This window comes from Aulonocara stuartgranti, assembly GCF_965226115.1.
Source record: "Aulonocara stuartgranti genome assembly, chromosome: 3".
Lineage (NCBI taxonomy): Eukaryota > Metazoa > Chordata > Actinopteri > Cichliformes > Cichlidae > Aulonocara > Aulonocara stuartgranti.
In genome coordinates, this window is record NC_138941.1 from 54,452,265 (window position 1) to 54,473,349 (window position 21,085).

General features: G+C 43.5%; 1 protein-coding gene across 1 annotated transcript; it reads left to right on the top strand.

Annotated features, from left to right (window-relative positions):
* Window positions 1-1,706: 1,706 nt before the first annotated feature.
* Window positions 1,707-15,838, top strand: LOC309703124 (uncharacterized protein). Its single transcript, XM_082527834.1, has 3 exons — window positions 1,707-1,861; window positions 2,577-4,543; window positions 13,871-15,838. The coding sequence occupies exons 2-3, from the start codon at window positions 2,873-2,875 to the stop codon at window positions 15,653-15,655; spliced, it is 3,456 nt and encodes a 1,151-aa protein (XP_082383960.1). The 5' UTR covers window positions 1,707-1,861; window positions 2,577-2,872; the 3' UTR covers window positions 15,656-15,838.
* Window positions 15,839-21,085: the final 5,247 nt, after the last annotated feature.

The following is a 21,085-nucleotide window of genomic DNA, read 5'->3' on the forward strand; positions in this document are numbered from 1 at the left end:
TTTTGATTGCTGCTGAGACATTTAAAGAATATAAATACCAGTATAAATTAAACTCACATTATCAGCCATAATAACGAATTTCATCACAATATTTCACTCACAATGCTATATTATTGCTATTAGTTTTTAACATTTTGCAATATGAGCATATTGCTATTTATCACATTTATTTCCAGCTGCAAATTATGTCCTTAAATCTAAATGTTGTCAGTATCTGTTTTGTGCACTAAGGTAAAGTTCCCTCACTTGAGTTGTTTTTTTGTTTTTGCTGGAAAATTTGATTATTAAGCTGTCGATAATATCTGCTGTCAGTCTAAAATCTGCCTACAGTTGGGGTCATTTTAGCAAATACTTGTATTATCTATCAATTAACTTTGCTAACACATAAAAAATCACATATATGTTGCTGTATAAGAATATAACAAGAATTCAAATAGATGGTCAGTAAAGTGTCATTCAGTTGGCAATCTATCGCCATTTAAAAATTAGACGGCAACTATTTTCAAACTTTTAACAATCTCTTTGACAATGACTACAGTCATTTTCTTTTGTACATGCTAGGAAATTACGGTCCTATTTTTACTCGTGTGGCTGACCCATGTGTTTGGTCTGAATTTGGTCTGACTGGACCTATTCGCACCATCTTAGCTACTGTATACCGCCCCCCTGAACCTGTCTTCCTCAGTGATCTCATCTCTCACTCTGTCCTTCTAAGCAGACTTTCCTCTCTCAGCATCTCTGACATCCATCCATCCTCCCTCCCACTTTCTTCTTTTACAGAATGCCTGACTCAAAATCCTGGTTCAGCTCTAATTTTCTTAAGCTAAATGAGGATAAAACTGAAATCCTCCTTATTGGCACTAAATTCAACCTTTTGAATGCAAATCATTTCTATCTGCTTATTGATAACTCCACAGTTTTCCTTTCTCCTCAGGTTAAGAGCCTTGGTGTCATCCTAGACAGTTCACTTTCCTTTAAATCTCACATCAATAATCTCGTTCTGCCTATTTCCATCTACGCAATATCAACAGATTACGTCCTTCTCTTTCCACCCAGTCTACATCCATTCTTGTCCTAGTCTAATTACCTCCCGCATTGACTACTGTAATTTTCTCTTCCAGGGTCTTCCTCCAAAATCCCCCCATAAGCTTCAACTGGTTCAAAATTCACTAAACTTCACTGGGTCCTTCCGGATAATATACAAACTTCTTCTGCTCACCGTCAAGGCCCTTCATAACCTTGCTCCTCCTTACCTCTCTGACCTGTTAAGCACTACCTCTTCTGCCCGTTCACTTCGATCTTCTTTTTCTATCCAGCTTTCTGTGTCTTCTTATGGCCTCACCACCACGGGAAGCAGAGCTTTTAGTTGCTCTGCTCCCAGGCTGTGGAACTCTCTGCCCCCAGATATAAGAAACATTGGTTTGCTCCCCCAGTTTAAATCAAGACTCAAAACCCATCTGTTCAAATCTGCATATTCACTGTGAACCCACTGTTTGTTCATTTTATCTTGTGCTTTTGTGTTTATTGCTCTTCTTTTGTCAACGTTGTGTTATGTGTTTTATTCTAGCATTATCATCATCATCATCAACAACAACAACAATAAACTATTATTTATTTGATTGTTTGCTATGAGCTAACGCTAGTCCACACTCCAAGCCACTTGGTGGCGGTAATGCGCCACGTCGTTGTTTGCTAACCGCCAAGAAACGACGACGACGAAGTTAAACGAGGCGAAAACCACAATAAGAGCAAAATGAAATCTGTAATGTGGAGAAAATGGACAGTGTAACCGTGACAACGAGACACGAAGAGGGATGTAAAGTATAAAAAAATGGCCCAAGAAGAAAAACTCTTCGGCTCGGTGAGTGGAACCAGATTTAGCAACAACAGCGATAAATACGCCTGTAGGGAGATGAAGAGTGCTAAAATACTGAGAAACGGCTCTCTGATGAGTGTTTGTAGAGATGTGTTTCAACAAGATAAAGACACACGACTCAGTCAAATAAGCGTTAATGGACTCCACAGTCTGCTGCCTGACAACAAAAGAGCGTCTGTGGGGTTTTATCCGGAGTACCTGAAATAGAAAAAAGAAAACAGAAACGGGGACAAAAGTTCTGTTTTAAAATGCATATTATAGCGAGAAATGTGACGGCTTGTCTGTTGTTATTATGTTTGATGAGCCAAGTAAGATGTAGATGTGGATAAATTAGCTATGAGATTAGGCCTCCCCCCACCACGGAGATGCTGTAAGTATCAAAGCAGCTCAGATTACTTGTTTCTTTCTTATTAAAGAGAATGACAAAGTTTCACTGTGAGGACGTGATTTAAAGATGAAAAATGTCTAAATTGCACATATCATGTCCTGAGTAAAGGACTGGCAGTTTTATGTTGGGGTGTCTGTTGATTCTCACTTGTCTTGGAAACATTGGTTAGGAAAACAATCAAATCAGTAAAACACATATTACTGGATGCAACAGTTTGCTAGAATTGGAAGGAATTTGTCAGGCCAATTGTGTAATTGATTGATTCAAAGATTTTCTTTTTTCCTTTTCACTGCTTTACCCTTGTCTGCACAGGTGATGAAAATGGATCTGTGTTTGCCAAATGCCATTAAGATCTGAAGAAGAAGAGAGGTGCTGTTTGATGAAGCGGACTTAAGTTAAAGGAGAGACACAAACTAAAGTATTGATACCATCACGTTAATGTGGATCTGATACCATCGTCTGTATCACTTCTATCATTCTGACATGCAGTCAACATGTGGTGATGTGTAAGAGCTGACAGGCTCCATTCACATTTTGAGATCAGAGCTCAGACTAGTTTCAGTTATAAGGAAGAGAAACTCACACAGTCACTGACACTGAGAGGAGAAATGGCACAGAAAGGAGTTCAGCTGGACCGAGAAACCTTCTCTTGTTCCATCTGTTTGGATCTACTGATAAATCCGGTGACTATTCCCTGTGGACACAGCTACTGCAGGAACTGTATTAAAACCCACTTTGATGAAGAGGACAGGAAGGGAATCCACAGCTGCCCTCAGTGCAGGAAGACTTTCACACCGAGGCCTGTCCTGGAGAAAAACACCATGTTAGCAGCTTTAGTGGAGCAGCTGAAGAAGACTGGACTCCAAGCTGCTCCAGCTGATCACTGCTATGCTGGACCTGAAGATGTGGCCTGTGATGTCTGCACTGGGAGGAAGCTGAAAGCCATCAAGTCCTGTTTAGTCTGTCTGGCCTCTTACTGTGAGAAACATCTCCAACCTCACTATGATGCAGCTCCGTTAAAGAAACACAAGCTGGTGGCCCCCTCCAAGAAGCTCCAGGAGAACATCTGCTCTCGTCATGATGAGGTGATGAAGATTTTCTGTCGTACTGATCAGCAGAGTATCTGTTATCTCTGCACAGTGGATGAACATAAAGGCCATGAAACAGTCCCAGCTGCAGCAGAAAGGACTGAGAAGCAGAAGGAGCTCGAGGTGAGACGACTAAACATCCAGCAGAGAATCCAGGAGCGAGAGAAAGATGTGAAGCTGCTTCAACAGGAGGTGGAGGCCATCAATGGCTCTGCTGATAAAGCAGTGGAGGACAGTGAGAAGATGTTCACTGAGCTGATCCGTCTTCTCCAGAAAAGAAGCTCTGATGTGAAGCAGCAGGTAAGATCCCAGCAGGAAACTGAAGTGAGTCGAGTCAAAGAGCTTCAGGAGAAGCTGGAGCAGGAGATCGCTGAGCTGAAGAGGAAAGACGGCGAGCTGGAGCAGCTCTCACACACAGAGGATCACAACCAGTTTCTACACAACTACCCCTCACTGTCAGCACTCAGTGAGTCTACACACTCATCCAGCATCAATATTCGTCCTCTGAGCTACTTTGAGGATGTGACAGCAGCTGTGTCAGAGACCAGAGATAAACTACAGGACATTCTGAGAGATGAATGGACAAACATCTCACTGACAGTCACTGAAGAGGATGTTTTACTGTCACCAGCAGAGCCAAAGACCAGAGCTGGATTCTTAAAATGTTCACGTGAAATCACACTGGATCCAAACACAACTCACACACATCTATTATTATCTGAAGGGAACAGAAAAGTAACATTTATGAAGCAACAACAGTCTTATTCTGATCATCCAGACAGATTCACAGGATGTTATCAGGTCCTGAGTAGAGAGAGTCTGACTGGACGTTGTTACTGGGAGGTGGAGTGGGGATGGGGAGGAGTTTGTATAGCAGTCACATACAAGAACATCGGCAGAGTAGGGAGAGTGAATGAATGTTTCTTTGGACGCAACGACAAATCTTGGGCATTATATTGGTACACAGACAATAATAAATTTCGCCATAACAATGTCCAAACTCACCTCTCAGGTCCTCCGTCCACCAGAGTAGGAGTGTACCTGGATCACAGAGCAGGTATTCTGTCTTTCTACAGCGTCTCTGAAACCATGACTCTCCTCCACAGAGTCCAGACCACATTCACTCAGCCGCTCTATGCTGGACTTTTTCTTTATGGACTTGGAGCCACTGCAGAGTTGATTAAAGTCAAATAGAGAAGACAGGTTCATGTTGATCCCTGACCATTATATGTACAGTGGGGCAAAAAAGTATTTAGTCAGCCACCGATTGTGCAAGTTCCCCCACCTAAAATGATGACAGAGGTCAGTAATTTGCACCAGAGGTACGCTTCAACTGTGAGAGACAAAATGTGAAAAAAAAAAATCAAAAAAAAAAAAAATCCATGAATCCACATGGTAGGATTTGTAAAGAATTCATTCGTAAATCAGGGTGGAAAATAAGTATTTGGTCAATAACAAAAATACAACTCAATACTTTGTAACATAACCTTTGTTAGCAATAACAGAGGTCAAACGTTTACTATAGGTCTTTACCAGGTTTGCACACACAGTAGCTGGTATTTTGGCCCATTCCTCCATGCAGATCTTCTCGAGAGCAGTGATGTTTTGGGGCTGTCGCCGAGCAACACGGACTTTCAACTCCCGCCACAGATTTTCTATGGGGTTGAGGTCTGGAGACTGGCTAGGCCACTCCAGGGCTTTCAAATGCTTCTTACGGAGCCACTCCTTTGTTGCCCGGGCGGTGTGTTTTGGATCATTGTCATGTTGGAAGACCCAGCCTCGTTTCATCTTCAAAGTTCTCACTGATGGAAGGAGGTTTTGGCTCAAAATCTCACGATACATGGCCCCATTCATTCTGTCCTTAACACGGATCAGTCGTCCTGTCCCCTTGGCAGAAAAACAGCCCCATAGCATGATGTTTCCACCCCCATGCTTCACAGTAGGTATGGTGTTCTTGGGATGCAACTCAGTATTCTTCTTCCTCCAAACGCGACGAGTTGAGTTTATACCAAAAAGTTCTACTTTGGTTTCATCTGACCACATGACATTCTCCCAATCCTCTGCTGTATCATCCATGTGCTCTCTGGCAAACTTCAGACGGGCCTGGACATGCACTGGCTTCAGCAGCGGAACACATCTGGCACTGCGGGATTTGATTCCCTGCCGTTGTAGTGTGTTACTGATGGTGACCTTTGTTACTTTGGTCCCAGCTCTCTGCAGGTCATTCACCAGGTCCCCCCGTGTGGTTCTGGGATCTTTGCTCACCGTTCTCATGATCATTTTGACCCCACGGGATGAGATCTCACGTGGAGCCCCAGATCGAGGGAGATTATCAGTGGTCTTGTATGTCTTCCATTTTCTGATGATTGCTCCCACAGTTGATTTTTTTTCACACCAAGCTGCTTGCCTATTGTAGATTCACTCTTCCCAGTCTGGTGCAGGTCTACAATACTTTTCCTGGTGTCCTTCAAAAGCTCTTTGGTCTTGGCCATGGCGGAGTTTGGAGTCTGACTGTTTGAGGCTGTGGACAGGTGTCTTTTATACAGATGATGAGTTCAAACAGGTGCCATTCATACAGGTAACGAGTGGGGGACAGAAAAGCTTCTTACAGAAGACGTTACAGGTCTGTGAGAGCCAGAGATTTTCCTTGTTTGAGGTGACCAAATACTTATTTTCCACCCTGATTTACGAATAAATTCTTTACAAATCCTACCATGTGGATTCATGGATTTTTTTTTTTTTTTTCACATTCTGTCTCTCACAGTTGAAGTGTACCTCTGGTGCAAATTACTGACCTCTGTCATCATTTTAAGTGGGGGAACTTGCACAATCGGTGGCTGACTAAATACTTTTTTGCCCCACTGTACTTGTGTAGTTTCTAAATGAGGCTTTACATTTTAGAAGCTGAGAAGTTCAGTGGTCCATTGATGTGTGAAAATAATGTTGGACTGATTCAAACTTTTGTTACGACTGTTGTCGTAATTTTAATATTCAAATCTGAGTGTGCAGGTGCCTCTCCATGATTGGTGCATCCAGTGGGACGGTTTGTACCGATTGGCTAATGACCAGGAGGCAGCATATAAGAAGACACCCCCCTGGACGGCCAGTCATTCATCCTCGGCCCATCCCAACTGGCAGACTGTGTGTTTACTGTATAGTAATGTTTGTTTAATGCAGGAGCATGTACGGGTGGACCGCCTTTTTGTTTGATTACAGTTTTCTCCTGTTTTTGTTAGTTAGGGAGGTAAGTCGTTGTGGTTTGGTTTAATTCTTTTGAATAGGTAAGTTTGATTTATCCCTGAGATAGGCTCCCTTCTGTTTGTTATTTTGTCCTTAAGTTCACCACGAAGTTATAATAATCTCCCTTCCTTTGTTTCTAAATTCACTCATTGTAAATAAATCACTGTCAAAAAGTATTAATTGCGTGATGTGCTGCTTTGGATCAGATGGGGATGGATCACTCTTATGTTATGGTCTTGCCACGCCTAGACAGACCATAACACTGTACTAACATTTATATACCTTATATATCATCAATATAAATCTAAATTTGTTCTTATGGCTGATAATCATGTGAGTTTACATTATACTACTCTTCATATTCAGCATGTTTGAAATCTGTCATCAGTCTGGTTAGTGGTTTTATTCTGTAGTTGCTGTAGTGGGTTGTCAAATTCTACTTGCTTCAAACGGCACATTTATAGGAAACAAGGAGATATGATGTATGACTTACCTTTGTTCTCGTCCTGGTTGCAAATAGAGTGCAAGTGTCAACCAAGAAAGGACAGTCGTGTCTCATCCTTTAACCAGCCACGACCTGCCCGTAAGTACACCTCTCCACTCACAACAATATTACATGGGACAAATGCATCCCATCCTGTACAGGCAGCACAACCCATCATAACAGCTAAGGCAGCATGTGCATATTGCTGCTCACCTGAACACCACATTAGCAAGTGCCCTGAGTTTATTAACTAGACAAAGAATGAGAAAATAAACTGAATAAAGGGAAACAAACGGTGCTGGCATTGTGCTAGAACTCATCAGGCTGCAAAGTGCGATCTGGGAAAAGACTGTGCTACCTGCATGGGACAACATCTACAGATCCTGTGTGAGGTGATTCAGAGACCTAGAACTGAAGTTAATCCTGTAGGGAGGATGTTGTACTTTGATAGACCGAGTGACTGTCCTACTTTACTGTTAAAAGTTGTGAAAGTGCTCCTGCGTAATGGCAAAAAACCCCTGGAAACATGCAGTACTTGATGATGGCTTCCAACGTATCATGCTTCTGACATTAGCAGCTCAGCATCTCCACCTAACTGGGAAAGCTAAAAATTATCTCTCAGAACAGTCAATCAAGAAGTTGAAACCATTCAGAGACTTAGACTTAGAGCTTTTTATTGTCATTGTGCGGTTTCTTGCACAGCGAAATTGGGTAGCTGAACCACAAAGGTGCTAAAGTAAGAAGAAGAGAAACCAATATACAACAAAGGCGGAAAATAAATAATTAAATAAATAGAATAAAATAAAAAACATTGTATATTTATACATATGTGAGTGGAACTATATACATGGTGTGGACCAAAATAATTGCACATGAGCCAAAAATATTGCACATAGATGATCAACAGCAGTGTCAGGGTGGATGTGTTGGGGAAGTCTGTACACACTCTTAGTTTGCATTAAGAGTTCTGAGAGCCCACGGGAAGAAGCTGTTCTTTAGTCTTTTGGTTTTGCACCTGATCGAGCTGAGCCCTTTTCCAGAGGGCAGGATGTTGAAGAGGTGGTGGTTAGGATGGAGGTGGTCCTTTATAATTGCCCTGGCTCTGGAGAGACATCTTGAGCTGGCAATTAAGTCCAGGGAGGGGAGTGGACAGCCGATCACCTTCTCTGCAGTTCTGATGACCCTCTGTAGTCTCTTCTTGTCAGCTGTTGTGCAACCAACGTACCACACAGGGATGGCATGCACCAGCACACTCTCGATAGTGGCACGGTAGAAGGACACTAGGAGTTCAGTCTGCAGCCTGTTCCATCTCAGAACCCTCAAGAAATGGAGGCGCTGCTGGGCTTTCTTTACTAGGGCTGATGTGTTTGTGGACCAGCATAGGTCCTTGGATATTCAAGGTTCTTCTGTAAGTTTCAAAATCTCACCCATCACACACCCAGAGAAAACTTACACAATTAATAATGCCTTCGCTACAAATTACTTAGAACTTTCACACCACACCTACCCATATAATCTCTCCAACGGAGGTATCCCATTACCCTTTATTAGCAACGCAGCTCCTCTACTGCTCATAGGCTCTGATCATACCCACCTTATTACGCCTGTTGTACCAGTTAGACATGGACCATTTGGATCTCCTGCAGCAGTCAAAACCCGCTTAGGATGGACACTCCAATGTCCGATCACAGACTTCCGACCCCAGAGCAGTTCCGTGTAGGGTCGTGCGATATGACCAAAATCTCATATCCCGATATAAGAATTCTATCGTCCCGATAACGATATAAATCACAAAAATGTAACATTTTCTGTAAATTCTGTGAAGCGGGCAGCTCGACTTGTGTGAAGTGTTTCCAGCTGCGCCTCCTTCACCCGGAGTCAAGTGTTTTAACCGATGCATGAAACTATACATTTTTAGACATAAGTTGTAACGGCCGCCGTTTTCTTTGTATTTATTACACGGCATGCTGCGGGGGAAAAGCCTGTTCTAACGTTTGAGTCTAAGGTTTGTTTTTTAGCACCTGGCGGCTCTTTTTTAATTCTCATCCATAAATAATCTGCTCTTTCACATGATTCAGTTTATTTTGAGAAGTCTCAACAGGATCTTGAGCTTTATTGTGAAAGGTTTATGTGGAACATAAACAAGCGGACACGCGATGGTGTTACCGTCGTTGTTGCTAACCACAACACATAAAAACAGGCGCTTGTCCGTCAGTAGTGTGGTTATATTACATATAAGAGAAAGAGAGAACTTAATTAAATTAAATTAATATAACCGCTACAGTGACCATCAGAACAATGAAAAAATATTGCCGTAAACTGTTTACTTTGCAACACCACAAAACAAACGATAGCGTAAAATGAAACGATAGACGTTTTTATATCGTTATCCAATATATATCGTTATATCGAACAGCCCTAGTTCCGCGCATGCCCAATGTTTGTTCACATGTTCAAAGTTCAGGTTCACGAGAAACGCTCAGGCAGTGACGTGTCTAGAAAATTTTTGTTGGGGGGCCAGGTAGGGGCACAGATTTGGAGAAGGGTGGCAAAATAAATTCTACCAACCGTTAACCATAATTCAATAACCCTGTAAACCTAATAACCGAATGCGCTTTTAACTCTTATTAGAATGAGATTTTAACCACTACGGTGCAAAGTTTTTAGATACTGTGTTGATAAAGTACAAGAGATACAATCAGTAGCCTTGTAGCCCTCATATATATATATATATATATATATATATATATATATATATATATATATATATATATATATATATACATACATACATACATACATACATACATACATACATACATACATACATACATACATACATACATACATACATACATACGTATGTGTGTGTGTATATATATATATATATATATATATATATATATATACACATACATATATATGTATGTATGTGTGTGTGTATATATATATATATATATATATATATATATATATGTGTGTGTGTGTGTTATATATTTTATTTTATTCCTTCCTAGTTAAATTTACCCTTTTTAATTTTCATATTTATTTACTATCTTATTCATAGCCTTTTTTTTTTCTTTAGGTCATGAGCAGTTGTGTAAGCATTTCACTGCATATCGTACTGTGTGTGACTGTGTATGTGACAAATAAAATTTGAATTTGATGTGTTTTCAGTGCTCTAGTCTGAGAATAAAAGTATATTTAAAACACATGAAGTCAATCAGTTATGTAACAGATTCATCCACTAGTCCTAACAGCATCATTTAAACGATTTCAATAGAAAATGTTTTTAAAAAAAGAGACTATTATTTTCAACACAGACCAGAATACAGGAGGGATATGAACTATAAGCCCAACCCAGTGTTTCCACAGTGAGTAAATAAATACAGTACTATATGCTGCTTAGCTAATAGACAGCTGAATTTAGTTTAAAATACACTTAATGACAAAAGATACTTGACTGTTGACTTGGTTTAGCATTAATAATCGTGGAAGTTAGACGACCTCTGGAAGATGGACTAGCTTTAGATGAAAACTGTTTTTGTGTCTCTGACGTCCTTCAGGATCTCTCTACTACATTAGGAAGATAAGCAAAAAAAGTCCAAACAATAGATGTAGAGCAGGCAATGGCACTTCCGTGCTCACAAACAATTAGAGACAGTAAGGTATAGATAATACTTACCTGAAATCAGGAGGGCTTCCAGAAGAGCTTTGGAAAGAGAGACAGAGAGAAAGTGTGTGTGTGTGTGTTTATTAGTGTATATGTGTGTGTGTGTGTGTGTGTGTGTGTGTGTGTGTGTGAGAGAAATGCAGCGATAAGTACAGGAATGGTTCTTAAAAGAGCCGTTTGTATTCGTATGAAAAAGGAACACATGGAGGTGAAGGGGACAAAGTGCTGCTCACAACAGGTGGGAAAAAAGGGAAAAACTTGTATTTTCATATAAAGAGCATGGTTATTTCCTCTCTGTGAATCGTTACCTTATCGTGGTGGAGGGGTCCCAGGGATCCCAGGGGCTATGTTGTCTGGGGGCTTTTGCCCCCTGGTAGAGTCTCCCGTGGCAAATTGGTCCTGGGTGAAGGACCAGACAAAGAGCGATTCAGAAGACCCTTATGAAGAAAACATCGAGGGAACAATTTACCCTTCCCGGGATAGGGTTATCGGGGCCCCGCCCTTGAGCCAGGCCCGGCGAGGGTGCCCAAGGGCGAGCGTCTGGTGGCTGGGCCTTAGTCCATGGGGCCCAGCCGAGCACAGCCCGAAAAGGGGACATGGGCCCATCCTCCCGCAGGCCCACCACCTGCAGGAGGCGCCATAGGGGTCAGGTGCATTGTGTGCCGGGCGGTGGCCAGGAGCGGAGGCCCTAGCGGACTAATCCCCGGCTGCCAAGACTGGCAATTGGGACATGGAATGTCACCTCTCTGGTGGGGAAGGAGCCTGAGTTAGTGCGTGAGGTTGAGAGGTACCGCTAGATATAGTCGGGCTCACCTCTATGCATGGCTTGGGCTCTGGAACCAGTCTCCTGGAGAGGGGCTGGACTCTGTCTCAGTCTGGAGTTGCCCCTGGTGAGAGGCGGCAGGCTGGGGTGGGTATTCTAATATCCCCTCGGCTTGCTGCCGGTACGTTGGGGTTTTTCCCGGTGGATGAGAGGGTTTGTTCCCTGTGCATTAGGGTCGGGGAGCGGGTCCTGACTGTCATCTGCGCTTATGCGCCGAGTGGCAGTTCAGAGTACCCAGCCTTCTTAGAGTCCCTGGGTGGGGTGCTGGAAGGTGCTCCACCTGGAGACTCTGTTGTCCTGCTGGGAGACTTCAATGCTCACGTGGGTAATGACAGCGAGACCTGGAGGGGCGTGATTGGGAGGAACGGCCTCCCTGATCTGAACCCGAGTGGTATTTTGTTATTGGACTTCTGACCGGGGTGGTGGTCCCCATCTTTAAGAAAGGGGACCGGAGGGTGTGTTCCAACTACAGGGGGATCACACTCCTCAGCCTCCCTGGGAAAGTCTATGCCAGTGTGCTGGAAAGGAGAGTTCGTCCGCTAGTCGAACCTCGGATACAGGAGGAACAATGCGGTTTTTGTCCTGGTCGCGGAACACTGGACCAGCTCTTTATCCTCTCAAGGATACTTGAGGGTGCATGGGAGTTTGCCCAACCAGTCTACATGTGTTTTGTGGACTTGGAGAAGGCATTCCACCGTGTCCCTCGGGGTGTCCTGTGGGAGGTGCTGCGGGAGTATGGGGTGTCTGGCCCGTTGCTACGGGCCATTTGATCCCTATACAGCCGTTGCAAGAGCTTGGTTCGCATTGCCGGCAATAAGTCGGACTCGTTCCCGGTGGGTGATGGGCTCTGCCAGGGCTGCCCTTTGTCTCCGGTTCTGTTCATAATTTTTATGGACAGGATTTCTAGGTGCAGCCAAGTGGCGGAGGGCTTTCACTTTGGTGGCCTCAGAATCTCATCTCTGATTTTTGCGGATGATGTGGTTCTGTTGGCTTCATCGGGTGAAGGCCTCCAGTTCACACTGGAACGGTTCGCAGCCGAGTGTGAAGCAGTGGGAATGAGGATTAGCACCTCCAAATCCGAGGTCATGGTTCTCAGCCGGAAAAGGGTGGAGTGCCCATTCCGGGTTCTGACCCAAGTGGAGGAGTTCAAGTATCTCGGCGTCTTGTTCGCGAGTGGTGGGAGAAGGGAGCTGGAGATCAACAGACAGATTGGTGCGGTGACAGTGATGCGGACGCTGCACCGGTCCATCGTGGTGAAGAGGGAGCTGAGTGTAAAAGCAAAGCTCTCAATTTACCGGTCGATCTACGTCCCTACCCTCACCTATGGCCACGAGCTGTGGGTAGTGACCGAAAGAACGAGATCGCGGATACAAGCGGCGGAAATGAGCTTCCTCCGAAGGGTGGCTGGCCTCTCCCTTAGAGATAGGGTGAGAAGTTCGGCCATCCGGGAGGGGCCCAGAGTAGAGCCGCTGCTCCTCCACATCGAAAGGAACCAGCTGAGGTGGTTCGGGCATCTGACAAGGATGCCTCCTGGGGTTGGTGTTACGGGCATGTCTCACCGGGAGGAGGCCCTGGGGCAGACCCAGGACACGCTGGAGAGATTATATCTCTTGGCTGGCCTGGGAACGCCTTGGTGTTCCCCCGGATAAGCTGGAGGGAGGTGGCTGGGGAGAGGGAGGTCTGGGCTTTTCTGCTTAGGCTGCTGCCCCCACAACCCGGCCCTGGATAAAGCGAATGAAGATGGTTGGGTTATTTCTGTTGCCGCAGTGATTATAAATGCAAAAACAAAACAAAATGCAAGATTCTTTGGAGTTATTAACTTTCTGCAGTAATATCTGTAATTATATGTTCAGACTTTAGACTGTTCAAAGCAATGCAGTTTACATATTTGTTGTTGGCATTTATCTAGCTCTCATCTTGTTACAGAGAGCTATATGCTTTAATTAATGCAACAGCCTCTACTGTTCTGACAGTTACAGGTTTAGAATCTGGTCATGTGAATATAAACATGAGACATGTATGTCCAATGTTCATTAACGATGGATTTTTTAATTCATTTATATAAAAGAAAGGTTAACAAGCGTAAAAGTTGATGTGAGCAGTAATTAAAAAAGGGTTAAAAACACAGTTTCGCTCTCTTAACTGCTCCTCTTCCTGGAGTGAAGCACAGCCTGATAACCCTCCCTCTTCTTCCTGATCTTTAACACAGCACCTCCTCTCTGTCCACATGTTTTCTCATTCCTTCACCTTCAGATCTACAGTTTGAAGATGGGTGTAACCAACATGTGGTGACATGTAAGAGCTGACAGGCTCCATTCACTGCAGAAACATGTTGTTGAGATCAGAGCTCAGACTAGTTTCAGTTATAAGGAAGTGAAACTCACACAGTCACTGACACTGAGAGGAGAAATGGCGCAGAAAGGAGTTCAGCTGGACCGAGAAACCTTCTCTTGTTCCATCTGTTTGGATCTACTGAAGGATCCAGTGACTACAACCTGTGGACACAGCTACTGCAGGAACTGTATTAAAACCCACTTTGATGAAGAGGACAGGAAGGGAATTCACAGCTGCCCTCAGTGCAGGAAGACGTTCACACTGAGGCCTGTCCTGGAGAAAAACACCATGTTAGCAGCTTTAGTGGAGCAGCTGAAGAAGACTGGACTCCAAGCTGCTCCAGCTGATCACTGCTATGCTGGACCTGAAGATGTGGCCTGTGATGTCTGCACTGGGAGGAAGCGGAAAGCCATGAGGTCCTGTTTATCTTGTCCAGCCTCTTACTGTGAGAAACACCTTGAACCTCACTATGATGCAGCTCCATTAAAGAAACACAAGTTGGTGGCCCCCTCCAAGAAGCTCCAGGAGAACATCTGCTCTCGCCATGATGAGGTGATGAAGATTTTCTGTCGTACTGATCAGCAGAGTATCTGTTATCTCTGCACGATGGATGAACATAAAGGCCATGAAACAGTCCCAGCTGCAGCAGAAAGGACTGAGAAGCAGAAAGAGCTCGAGGTGAGACGACTAAACATCCAGCAGAGAATCCAGGAGCGAGAGAAAGATGTGAAGCTGCTTCAACAGGAGGTGGAGGCCATCAATGGCTCTGCTGATAAAGCAGTGGAGGACAGTGAGAAGATGTTCACTGAGCTGATCCGGCTCATCCAGAAAAGAAGATCCAATATGAAGAAGAAGGTCAGGTCCCAGCAGGAAACTGAAGTGAGTCGAGTCAAAGAGCTTCAGGAGAAGCTGGAGCAGGAGATCGCTGAGCTGAAGAGGAAAGACGGCGAGCTGGAGCAGCTCTCACACACAGAGGATCACAACCAGTTTCTACACAACTACCCCTCACTGTCAGCACTCAGTGAGTCTACACACTCATCCAGCATCAATATTCATCCTCTGAGCTACTTTGAGGATGTGACAGCAGCTGTGTCAGAGACCAGAGATAAACTACAGGACATTCTGAGAAAGGAATGGACAAACATCTCACTGACAGTCACTGAAGTGGATGTTTTACTGTCACCAGCAGAGCCAAAGACCAGAGCTGGATTCTTAAAATATTCACATGAAATCACACTGGATCCAAACACAGCAAACGCATATCTACTGTTATCCAAGGGGAACAGAAAAGTAACATTTATGAAACAACAACAGTCTTATTCTGATCATCCAGACAGATTCACTGGATGTGTACAGGTCCTGAGTAGAGAGAGTCTGACTGGACGTTGTTACTGGGAGGTGGAGTGGAGAGGTAGAGGAGTTGGTCTCGCAGTCACATACAAGAATATCAGCAGAGCAGGGAGCCTCAATGAATGTGGATTTGGATACAATGGCAAATCTTGGGAATTAGATTGTGGCACAAACAGTTATAAATTTTGGCACAACAAAGTCCAAACTGACCTCTTAGGTCCTCAGTCCTCCAGAGTAGGAGTGTACCTGGATCACAGAGCAGGTATTCTGTCTTTCTACAGCGTCTCTGAAACCATGACTCTCATCCACAGAGTCCAGACCACATTCACTCAGCCGCTCTATGCTGGACTTTGGCTTTATGGAGATGGAGACACTGCAAAGTTGATTAAAGTCAAATAGAGAAGACAGGTTCATGTTGATCCCTGACCATTATATGTACTTGTGTAGTTTCTAAATGAGGCTTTACATTTTAGAAGCTGAGAAGTTCAGTGGTCCATTGATGTGTGAAAATAATATTGCACTGATTCAAACTGTACTTACATTTATATACCTTACATCAATATAAATCTGAATTTGTTCTTATGGCTGATAATCATGTGAGTTTAAATGATACTACTCTTCATATTCAGCATGTTTGAAATCTGTCATCAGTCTGGTTAGTGCTTTTATTCTGTAGTTGCTGTAGTGGGTTGTCAAATGCAAAAATATATTAGAGCTGCAGTGATTCATCAGTTAGTCAATGATTAGAGAATTTATTGTTTTATCATTATTTTAGTCACATTTAAAGCTGGTTCCAGTTTCTGAAATGTGAAGATTGTTGATTTTTCTTTTCGATCATATATGACTGTAAACTTAATGTCTTTGAGGTTTGAACTTTTAAAAATATAACAAAAAATTGAATCTTTGAGGTTTTTGATATTATTATTATTATTATTACTATAGCTAGAGTGATGACGTTTAATCTCATTCTTCAGATGAAATGCTTGATGACACTCGATCATTTATACATTGAAATATAAAAGCTAAATAACACACAGGCCTGTATATTGTGGAGGATTGACATGTTTCTTTGCCCTGAGCTGTGTCTGGCAGGCAGAGCATCTCCACAAATCTGATGCTTCTGATTTGGAGAAAATGAGCTGAGGGAGACACCTGGTGGACAAACAAAGACATGACAGGAAGAAAGACTAAAGTGCAGAGTGGAGACAAACAGCAGGAAATACACATTGTCATTCTTCAGAAAAACACAGACACAGAGAGGAGAAAATACTACAGATAAAAACAACAATCAATATGTAAATGTATCATATTCAAGCACCTCATTTGAATTGTTTTCTTCCCACATACATACTTAATGGAACAAAAAGGACATCCATTGTAATGTTTTTGGTTATCATACAAAGAATTTCTGGACAAATTCAAAAATATCCATAAAACCCAAAAAATCAGAATACAGGATTCACGAGACAAGCGTCTCAAAATAAGTTGGACAATGCTCCCAACTGCGCAAAGGTTGGAGTGACATGTTTAGATGTCCACATGATGTGAACTGGTCATGGACCAACAGACCCAATATAGACGTGAAGCTCATGTCTATTTTGGGTCTGTCGGTCTGTTGGGGGAAAACTCTGTAAAAAACCCAGGAGAAATAAAGACACAATGAGACAGAATTACTTTTGATGCTTTAACGTGCACACGGGTAAGCTGTTAAAAACAACTCACACCGTGAACAGAGGCTTGGCACTTTTTATAGGAAAGACAGTGAGAACAGGATAAGAAAATAATAAACAGATAAAATAAACAACTCCATATGTGGCGCTAGTCTCGTCAGCAGAGAGCTGGGAGAAAGCTGTGAGAGATAAAACAATCTAAACCAATATGTCCCAAAACAATATGTCTTTGCTGGGAAAGTCTAAAAGGATAATTCTAAACTAATCTAACCATAGACAAAGGGCAGAGAAAAGGCATCTTTGTACATTTAAAAGAAGGTAAAGAAACATAGAATCATTTTCCACTAACACGGTCCTAATGTAGTCGGGGGTCTATCCAATGTTTTGTGGGATGTTGATTCTTATTAGCAGACTGTGGCAGAGTGTGCTTTGTAGCTCAGCTTCAGTGGAGGGGGTGGAGCAATGGGTTCAGGGTGTGGTGTCAAGGGAGGCTGGTTGTCACAGCCAGCAAGCATCATCTAAGCATACCTTCCCTGTTTAAGTAGCTGCTGTGGCTGGAGGAGACAAATGAGCTGAGGGTGAAGCAGCTGGACAAGCAGCACAAGAGTGAGTGTCAGGGGGAGTGTAAAAAGACCACGGCCTTTCTATGTGAGGATCTAAACGTATTCTACGCTAGATTTGACACAGCGAACACCATGAGACCGGACAGTGTGCGCACCGCGGATGACGTCAGTGCGCACACTGTGTCTGAGGAGGATGTGCGGAAGTGCTTCAGGAAGGTGAACGCACGCAAAGCTACTGGTCCGGACGGGATTCCCGGCCGCGTCCTCAGGTCATGCGCGGCTCAGCTGGCTGGAGTGTTCACGCACATCTTCAACCTTTCCCTCTCTCTGTCTGTAGTCCCAGCCTGCTTCAAAATGGCCACCATCGTCCCTGTACCCAAATCCTCCACCATCTCCTCATTGAACGACTGGCGACCTGTAGCCCTGACCCCCATCGTAAGCAAATGCTTCGAGAAGCTGGTCAGGGACTTCATCTGCTCTGCACTACCCGACTCACTGGACCCTCTACAGTTTGCATACCGCCACAACAAGTCCACTGATGATGCCATAGCCCTGACACTACACACTGCCCTGTCACACCTGGAGAAGAGAGACACGTATGTGAGGATGCTGTTTGTAGATTACAGCTCAGCATTCAATACCATCGTTCCCTCGAAGCTGGACAGGAAACTGCAGGATCTAGGACTGAGCAGCTCCCTCTGCAGCTGGATCCTTAGCTTCCTGTCTGACAGACGCCAGGTGGTCAGACTGGGCAACATCACCTCATCCCCCATCACACTGAACACTGGTGCTCCACAGGGGTGTGTACTGAGCCCTCTCCTGTACTCACTCTACACCTACGACTGCACAGCCACTAACAGCTCCAACATCATTGTGAAGTTTGCGGACGACACTACAGTGGTGGGTCTTATCACCAATGGTGATGAGACGGCTTACAGGGAGGAGGTCAGCGCCCTGACCCACTGGTGTCAAGACAACCATCTCACCCTCAACGTCGCAAAGACAAAGGAGTTGATAGTGGACTTCCGGAGGTGCAGAGAAGTACACACCCCCATCACCATCAACGGCGCTGCTGTGGAGAGAGTGAGCAGCTTCCGGTTCCTTGGAGTACATCTGGCTGAGGATCTTACGTGGTCAGTACACACAAACAAAACAGTGAAGAAGGCGCAGCAGCGCCTCTTCTTTCTCAGGAGACTGAAAAGATTCGGCATGAGCCCCCGCATCCTCAGGACCTTCTATCGCTGTGCCATTGAGAGCATCCTCACTGGATGCATCACCACCTGGTATGGCAACAGCACCGCCTACAACTGCAAAGCTCTCCAGAGAGTAGTGCGGTGCTCTGAACGGATAATTGGAGGTGAGCTTCCCTCCCTCCAAGACATCTACAGGAAGCGCTGCCTGAGGAAAGCGGGGAGGATCATCAAGGACTCCAGTCACCCCAGCCATAAACTGTTCAGACTGCTTCCATCAGGAAGGAGGTTCTGCAGCATCCGGTCCCGTACCAGCAGACTGAGAGACAGCTTTTTCCATCAGGCCATCAGACTGCTGAACACGTCATAGACACCTCAGCTTCACTACTGGAACTTTAACATTATGCACTCCACACTGTATATAAATGCCACTTGTTTTGCACATATTCAACTCTGTATATTTTATATATTTTATTATTATTATTATTATTATTATTATTATTATTATTATTATTATTAATTTTTTTTTTTTTTTTTTTACTATTTAATTTGTAAAAATGTGTATACACACACACACACACACACACACACACACACACACACACACACACACACACACACACGTAGGAAAATATTTAGTATACACATCCAGAAATGCATACACTATTATATATTGTACATATATTTATTAGTTTCAGGTTGGCCATTCTCGTATTTTGCTCGTTTGTGTTGTTGTGTTTGCACATCTCTGTTGCTTGTGGGGCTCGCACACAAGAATTTCACTCGCATGTGCTGTGCCAGTGTGCCTGCACATGTGATGTGAAAATAAAAGTGATTTGATTTGATTTGATTTGAAAACACAACTGTGGTAGTGCCAGCAGAGTGCTGGGCAAAATATAAAGCATCCCACATCTGAGTCATGCCGGGTCCTTTACACAGTTTAAGAGTACTTCCCTTATGTTTGAAGTTTCAATAAGTGAATCAAAAATGAGATTCATGGTATGATCCACGATTTCTGAAACGGGCTTCCAGCCTTACGTTTCCAGTTTGAATTAACAACACATTCTCTGAATGGCCTTCACCAGCTTCCAGCTGAAGCAGAATAAAGTGTAACACAACTGATGATAATTCCCTACACATGGTCAGAAACCTTTAGTGTGGGAAGCATAAAATGTAACCCTTTAGCATTCTGCTCAACCAATTGGTAAGGTACATTTTCAGGCCCTATATCTAACTGGGGCTTTCACTGAAATTGATCTACCTTATTGAGTCTTTTCTACTGTTACGGATTCAAATATTGGGGATGGATACAAGAGGAAAAACCACAATAACAACACTGGTCCGGCCGGGTTGAGTCAAACGATGATTTTAATGATCACACGCGTGGGAGATGGACACCGTACGCAGACAGCATCAGATCTCAAAATGGTGGAGCATTGATCAAACTCTTATAGCCTCTAGTGGCCCCCACCTTATCATAAAAGCCTAAACATTCACATGCTTTCTCTCACACAGCGCCTAAGCTACGACCTTGGCTCCCTGTTTATCTGCTCCTGCTGAGATGGGGCAGAAAACCTCTCCAGCATGTTCTGTTCTCTTTTAATCAGACAAATAAGGCGATGACTTTCTGCGAACAGTATTTCTTATAACTCAGCAGTATAATGCATCATAAAACAATATCATTCATTCACAATAAATCAGCAGTCTAATGTAATGCAAATCAGTTTAACAAATGCAATAGTTATCAGCTTCTTCTAATTCAGGAGAATAATGCAAACTAAAACTACATAATAATTCACAATCTTTAATTAAGGGTCTAACATGGCATAAAATAATATTATAATCCCACACTACCAATTGGTTTACATCTGTAATGCCAAAAAAATCCACCAGAAGGCACTGTGAATGTGAACTGTTGGCTCTTCTTATATCTCTCCTAACCAAGAAGTCAGAAACAAAAAAACATCCAACATATTTTGAGTGTTTTTGATGAAACTAAGGTAGGAAGATATAATTTTTTGATACATGGTAGTGTTAGAGGACTTACTAAAAAGATGTATGTCACTTGACAGCATTAATAAGCATGACAGCATTGAACGACTGGCGACCTGTAGCCCTGACCCCCATCGTAAATGCTTCGAAAAGCTGGTCAGGAACTTCGTTTGCTCTTCACTACCTGACTCACTGGACCCTCTACAATTTGCATACCGCCACAACAGGTCCACTGATGAGTTGGGCTTTAAATTGTTCTGCCAAGCAAGTTCATCTGGCATCATCCATGACTTGCTGCTGTATCAAGGGGGATCTACATTCTTCAATTCTCCCCCCAGTGAAAAGGAACAGAAGCTACCTCTAAGGGGCCAAAGTTGTAAAAAACACTATGCAAACCCATAAAAGAACCTCTTC